We start from the raw sequence: 7,181 nt of genomic DNA, 5'->3' as shown, positions 1-7,181 counted from the left end.
GTGTAGCCTCTACAAGCCTCTGGACTTCAAATCAGTGTGTGAACACTGTTCTTATCAGAGGTATATCCTCATAGAGTATTTAAATGACTCATTGCTGCAGTATCTCCATAGATGGCCATTTGGGGTGAGATTATTTCTCACCCAGGCAATGAAAGAAGAAACTGCTTAACTAGATACCAATAAACACACCGATTTATAGATTGGTAGTTTGGGTGAACTAATAAAAGCCAAATGTTGGCAGAAGGCAGAAATCGAAATATTTCTGAAGATAAATTGTAATTTAGCTTAGGTAGCTTATTTTATTTGGTTTAGTCTTGATGATATTTTGAAGAGGGAGTGTGCATAACTACAGTGTTGTAGAGTACTGCAAATTATGAATGACAAACTGCTGCTGTAGTTTCATTTTGATCTTTTTAGGCCACTTCAGTTTCCGGCATCCTGGAGTCTGAAAGAAAACATTCTAAAGCTGATATTCAGTCTCAGCACCTAAAAGCAACGAACAATATTTGAGTGGATTGTATGAAGGTGGTCTTTGAAATACTCAGGCTTTGGCTAATTGCTTTTTGAAAAGTCTGATGTTACACAGCATTTATTGTGAGAAGACTGAGAACCAGGTGCACAGAGCAGCAAACAGATGACACAGGTGTTCTCCTTTAACTCCAGGCTGATGTCCAGAAGAATGCACATCAGAAAAAGTAAACAGTGTGCAGGAGAACATGTGAGCATGGTCTTCTCTCTTTGTCGGACCCTCTATCTAGGCCTAAAGGCGCTTAGGACTTATGTGGAAGTCCACGGGACCCCACCTCCACCCTTCGCTGCTGTCACACACTCTCACTAATAACCTCGCATGACTGTGTGCCATACTGACACGATTCTGTGAGCAGCCAATGGCCAAAAACAAGGTTCGGCATTTCATTAGTACCATATTGAGAGAGACAGAGGGAGGGACAGACAGGGAGAGGGAGGGGGACTCTTACAGCTGTTTTGTTTTTTGTTTTTTTTTTTTTCTTGTTTTTTTTTTTCTTCTTCTTCTTTTTAACAGCAGAGTAAGAGAGAAAGTGAGAGGGTGATATTCAAAGAGGGGCAGGAGAAAACAACCTGACAGGAGGGAGCCAGTGCATGAAAGAACCAAAGGATGGGGTTAAAGTAAGGGAACAGAAAGAGGAAGAGAGTTCATCCTGGAATGACTGTGAACTAGAATATCATAGCTGCCAGGGGAGTACACCAAAAGAGGTAAGTTTCTTCCTCCTGCTGCTTTTGCCTTGAAGCCAAAGCAGTAATTACCATGCAGATTCTCTGATTTCTTTCAATTTTTCCTTGCTTTCTGGTTCCTTTGCTTGTCACAGTGTCTCACACCCACTCTCAGATCAACACTGTATGTGTGTGTGACTTTAAGTGCCAAGGGAAAACTGGGTCAGCAAGAGAGGAGAGAGGGAAAGCGGGAGAGAGGCATGTGTTAGAGGAGGAGACGGAAAGAGGAATGAAGAGAAATCCTCTGTAGCCCTTGAACTACAGTAACAAGTGGTCACTTGAGTAATCACTGCTGATTCAGAGAGAAATGTAAGTGCTGGTTGCTCACAGGCATGACTGCTCTGCTGCCACTTTTTGCTTCTTTTTGCAGTGTGGATGGGTTAAACTACTTTGGTATAAATGCACCTGTGTGATAAAATGAGAGGGCGAGCCGGCAAGTCCCAGCTCAGACCTCTTCCAGTTTTCTGCATGAGCAACAACAGAATCAGGATTAAGTTAAAATATGTCGCTGAGAAGCTGTCAGGGACTTTCTGCCATGGTTTCACTCGCAGGAGCTCATAGCAAGGGAGAAAAATGATTAAAGATACAATTACATAAGAATAGAGAGCAGCTAGCTGAGAGAAAGAAGGTCTTAGATAAGCCTGAGTCTATCTCATGCCCAGTCTTGTGATGAGGTGTGGTTAGTCACTTTGATATTACTCAGCCAGCAGTGTGTCAGCCCAGACAGAAATAGGCCCAAATGTGTCTCCATCCTTGGCGTGTTTGTGCATGCATCTCCCTGCTTTTGTTATATCTCCAAGGTAACTGCTAGATCTCCTTTTCTCGACATACTGTGCATTTTCTTTGGACATATGGACAGTTTCTTCGTTTATATCCTATATTCCTGTTTGAGTGCCAAATCAGAAATCTGTTGCATTCTCGTGGTCCTGATCGAGTCAGAGTAGGAGACAGTAGGCCTTGTATTAGTCAGAGCAAAGGGAAAGATGACCTTTCTCTGCTGTTTATTTTGGGAAGGCAACAGGAAGAATGCCGGAGCAGCTGTTCTATTCCTGCTGGCAGATCCCACCCCAGTGAATTCCAGTCTGCCCCTGCTACGACACTCCTCTTACATGCAGGAGGTTTAGAAGTATCCAAGCACCGTACAGTGTAAATAATACCTCATTGGGATCATCTAAGTTGTTATGGCAATACACTTAGAAACATACACACACATGCACTATTATGTTGCCAAATATTTCCTATTGCACTTGGCTGCCATACAGGAGCAGTACCTCCGTTTATGAAGTCAGCCGGCACGTTACGCTGTATAGACGTCGAACCTGTTGCCTGATAATCAACGTCACCTCCCTCACAACCCTCTTGAATCGCACAATCAGCTATCTATTGTTTTCAGACGTTCCAAAAAAAATGGCGAGCCTCCCGAAAGAGCCACCTGAGGATGCCAAGAAACAGAGCTTCTGGATGGTGAGGATTTTGTCTGTGATCAAATCTAACCCCAGAAACAATCTGTTAAACCTAAAGAGTGCATGTGTGTTTGTGAATGGTCTGTTTTTCTAACATCATCGTCTCCCCCTCTCAGCCTGGCAATTACGTACGCACAGTGCACCGAACTGATCAGTCTTTTCAAGCCTGCAATGACATTGTAGCCTGCTTCATGGAGAGAGCAAAGGTAGAAAAACAATATGCCCAGCAGCTCAGCCAGTGGAGCAGCAAATGGAAGTCCATAGTGGATTCTCGTAAGTATAGATAGTTGTACATCTGCAGTGGCCTAAAAGCTGGGAACGCACATATTGAGGGTTTGTTTTGCGTTTTGTTTTTGTGATCAGCATCCATCAAGTTAAAATTACCTCCAAAGTTGTATTCAATAAATGCATCTGTGCTTAGTTGAAAGTGTCCAGCGGACAAATGGAGGTAATTGTTTCTGTATTGTTTCCATGACTCACCTCTGTGTGTGTGACTGAATTTCTCCGTCTGTCTTCTACTTCCCCAGGGCCACTTTATGGCTCCCTCATGAGGGCGTGGCAATGTTTCTTCACTTCCACAGAGCGTTTGTCTGAACTCCACTCCTCCATCTCTCAGTCGCTCATCACTGAGGAAGGGCACCGTGTGAAGACCTGGCAGAAGGAAACCTTTCCAAAGAAACTCTTTTGTGGGTTCAAGGAGAGCCACGACAACAACACAAGTTTTTCTCGAGCCCAGAAACCCTGGTCCAAAAGGCTGATTAAGGTCCGACATACATCATTTATACTTATCTGAGACACAAAGGCGTGTGATCTACAGTTCATGGGATAAAATAGGGCTTGTCTATATCCACTTTGGTGTTTTAAAAAAAAAAAGCCTCCCAACTTCACATCAAATGCATGCTTGAAAAGGGTTGTATGTAGTGAGAGTGCATCTGAGATTCTCTCTTATGTCAGCACATTACTATCTTGATATTGTGCCCTTAAAAAGTAGTGAGGTACTGCACCATTGACTTTAGATCAATCTCATAATCACCTGCCATTTCCAACAATGTGCCTGATCAACACTCATTTTATGACTAATACACCCACTAATGCTCATGTGGGTGCAATAGAATTTGCTATTTGAGCAGCCTTGAAAGACTGCACTGATCTAAAACTAGTACATCCCATTTTGGGTCATTTCACTTTGCCTCATATGTAAAACCTTTACTTGGTGTCCGCATCTTGGTGTCCACAATTAGTTTCAACAGTAACTCCTGGAGATACAAATGGAATCTATGAACTATTGAGTTGACATCTAACCTCAACTTTGGCCAAAATTTGTTCATTTGCTTTCTTGCTTCAGGATTAGCTGAGAAGTATTTGAAGATAGAGACAGCAGGAGGTTAGCTTAGTGACAACAGGGAAACAATTTAAGAAACCAACAAGATTATAGAAATTATTCAACCTGTCTATCATGTTAAGATATTTACTACACAGTGTGATTACATAACTCTTAACCAAAAAGTCATAAATTTTCCAAAATGTAAGATTTTTCCCTCAAGTGATTAATATGGATGTGTGCATGTGTGTCCAACAGCTGGAAAAGGCTCGAGTTTCATACCACAAGTCCTGCCAGAAAGAACAAACAGCCCTTGACAAAGAGAAACAAGCAAATGAAAATTCAGAGATGAGTCCAGAGAAAAAGCAGAAGTTCACGGATGCTAGAGAGAAGGCCACAGAGGAGAAGGAAAAGGTGAGGAGAGTTATCGCACTGCACCATCCTATGTCATTCATTTTACGTTCCTCCATCCACCCTGATTCACGACACAGTTAAAAATGTTGCATTCCAGGAAAGCTTTTCTGGCTGGAATCATCTTCCTTGTATGGAGCTGTGTTATCGTTACCCTGCTCACTGTTTATAGAGTCCAACATGGCAACAGTGGAGAGGACCTGATGATTTATACGTTTTACATCCCCCTCCATTAGAGGAACACAGTAGATGTTCTTCCCAAGGGAGACTTTGGTAACTTCGCCTCATAAAACTGTTCCCGTGCAGACGAAAGATCGTTACGAGAAACTGCTGGAGGATGTGACGTCCTACACACCTCGCTACATGGAGGAGATGGAAGCCATTTTTGAGCAGTCACAGGAGGAGGAGAGGAAGAGGATCAGCTTCCTGAAGCAGGCTTTCCTTTCCATCCACAGACACTTGGACATCACCAACAATGAGAGGTGAGCAGCTGTCAAAGAACTGGGGGTCTGTGAAGTTTTGTGGGTGGATGGTTGCGCTTATTGTGACAAACAACTCTGTGTCCCTGCATCAGTGTGAAGGCTGTCTACAGTGAACTACATCAAACTCTGATGGCCATCAGTGACCAGGATGATCTTAAATGGTGGAAGAACAATCAAGGTCCTGGCATGCCAACAGACTGGCCAAAGCTCGAGGTACATAGTGGAAAAAACTACATGTGACAATTATGGGGCAATGAAAATAAACAATTGAATCTGTGTGTTTGTATCTGTGTTTATCATAGCTTTGTTGATAATTCAATGATAAATTTCAAACTTTCAGGAATGGGTCCCACCAGTAAAAAAGCTGAAGAGAAAGAAAAGAGACCAGAAGAGAAAAGACAGTCGACCGTGAGTATCCAAGGAAATGCTTCTCCATTATTATCCAAAGTACTGAGTTTACCACATTGATGTTTTTTTCACTATTGAAATATATGTGTCCCCTCCTGTTAGTGTGATGATTGGGGGGGTGAAGGTTCGAGCTCTCTACGACTACACAGGAGAGGAGGGTGATGAGCTGTCCTTTAAAGCAGGTGACACATTACATGCGAAACACAATGTTTGTATTAATATGATTTGGAAGACTAAAGGGCAACTTATATCTCTGAAATAATGCAGGTAATAAAATGTGCTGTGTGGAGCTTACTGGTCTTATGTAAACGATATAATTGCTCACGTGAAAATGGCCAATGAGATATCCTAGTGGAGCTATAAAGGACGAAAACAAGTCACAGGGAGATTTTTTTATAAGGAAATAGATGTCCTATGCAATTGGCATCACATAAAGCATATCTGCTATTTTCATCATCAGTCAGACACAGATGGCGCAAACCTACAGTACAAAGCATAAGTGATGTGGCTATAAAGTCATTTGCATTCTGCAAAGATTAAAAGCTCAAATCATGTGTCCCAACTAGAGAAATTCTACAAATTAAAGTGCATTCATCTCTATTATTTTATTTGATAAAGAGTGAAATCTAAAGTGAATTGGGTTTACCTCTCACTGCCATCGTCTCAGTCTTTTTTGGAGCTCATGATAATCCAATTTGATGAAGCTGAGGCAAGCTAAGCAAATAGCAACCACCAAAGTCAATCAAGGCTAACACAGCCAACAAAGATCAAGTAATCCTCTCCAAGCTGCTACATATCCAGATTCTAACCTACAATGTGCAAAGATGACGAAGCTGAGATGCTCACAGAGGTTATTTTGGGCCAAAGTAGAGCTGATCATCGCTGTTTGATTTTGAGCATGCTGAATCATTTGAACCACCTTTTGTTCCTGCTGTTTCCAGGTGAAGTGTTCCTGAAGGTTGAAGAGGAAGATGACCAGGGTTGGTGTCGAGGAGTACTGAGTGGTGGGAAAGAAGGCTTCTTCCCGGCCAATTATGTCGAAGTCGTCGAGTGACATCACTGTGTCCAATATTTTACCCTCTGATTTTATTTCTTGCAAAGCCTTGGTTTTTAAACTTTCTTAAAAACAAAAAGCATTGTGATTTAACATCTAAATCTAAAATTAAAAATGTTAAGGCCTTAATATTCTAACCTAATTGGTTTGAGTATGAATTTACTTACCAAACACTAGAATGTACTGTTTGTGAAAGATTCATGTGTATATGTGTGGGTGTGTATGTTTGTTAGCATGCATGTGTGCAGAATCAGACAATAAGAGAAGGTATTTATTTTCTGCCATCATATCTGGGTCATGAGGTCACCGAATTGAAAATTGCAGTTAATGACAGGTTTACCAGCCACAGGTTTACAACTTGTGTGAACAAGTTTAATGTTTACTTGATGAGTATCATCTTACAAGCACACAAAAGTTACTTTGAGTGGAATGGATTTTCACAATAAAAGTATATTTGTTTAGCTTCTAACTGACACATTTTTTTTTTTTTTGTCCTGCTTTGGTTTTGGATATATAGACGATTGTGTTGGTTTGTCTCTTTGGCTAAGGCTGAAATGTACAACAAACAACAATAAGCTGGACTGGTAAAAACATTCAAAGTCTCAAAATAATTGGCAATCCCCCGACTTTCTCTCTAGTGCCACCATGAGGTTGACATCTCTGGTTCTCAGAATAATTTTTGAAATTCTATTCTTTAGCTTTGAAATGACTTTCATGATTTTATTGCAGAGATGCAGTAAATCAAATACTGATATAAGATGGTCTGAATTTCCTGTTCACTTTTTCTGTCC

At 41.3% G+C, this 7,181-nt stretch overlaps 1 protein-coding gene across 1 annotated transcript; it reads left to right on the top strand.

The window, feature by feature from the left end:
- Nucleotides 1-1,056: 1,056 nt before the first annotated feature.
- Nucleotides 1,057-6,822, top strand: LOC115060379 (protein kinase C and casein kinase substrate in neurons protein 2-like). The gene is made up of 11 exons (XM_029528296.1): nt 1,057-1,233; nt 1,347-1,560; nt 2,645-2,715; nt 2,831-2,987; nt 3,242-3,477; nt 4,294-4,449; nt 4,753-4,928; nt 5,021-5,141; nt 5,269-5,336; nt 5,439-5,518; nt 6,278-6,822. The coding sequence occupies exons 3-11, from the start codon at nt 2,659-2,661 to the stop codon at nt 6,388-6,390; spliced, it is 1,164 nt and encodes a 387-aa protein (XP_029384156.1). The 5' UTR covers nt 1,057-1,233; nt 1,347-1,560; nt 2,645-2,658; the 3' UTR covers nt 6,391-6,822.
- Nucleotides 6,823-7,181: the final 359 nt, after the last annotated feature.

This window comes from Echeneis naucrates, chromosome 19 (genome assembly GCF_900963305.1).
Source record: "Echeneis naucrates chromosome 19, fEcheNa1.1, whole genome shotgun sequence".
In the NCBI taxonomy this organism is placed as follows: Eukaryota; Metazoa; Chordata; class Actinopteri; order Carangiformes; family Echeneidae; genus Echeneis; species Echeneis naucrates.
This window is presented reverse-complemented; position numbering and strand designations above follow the sequence as displayed.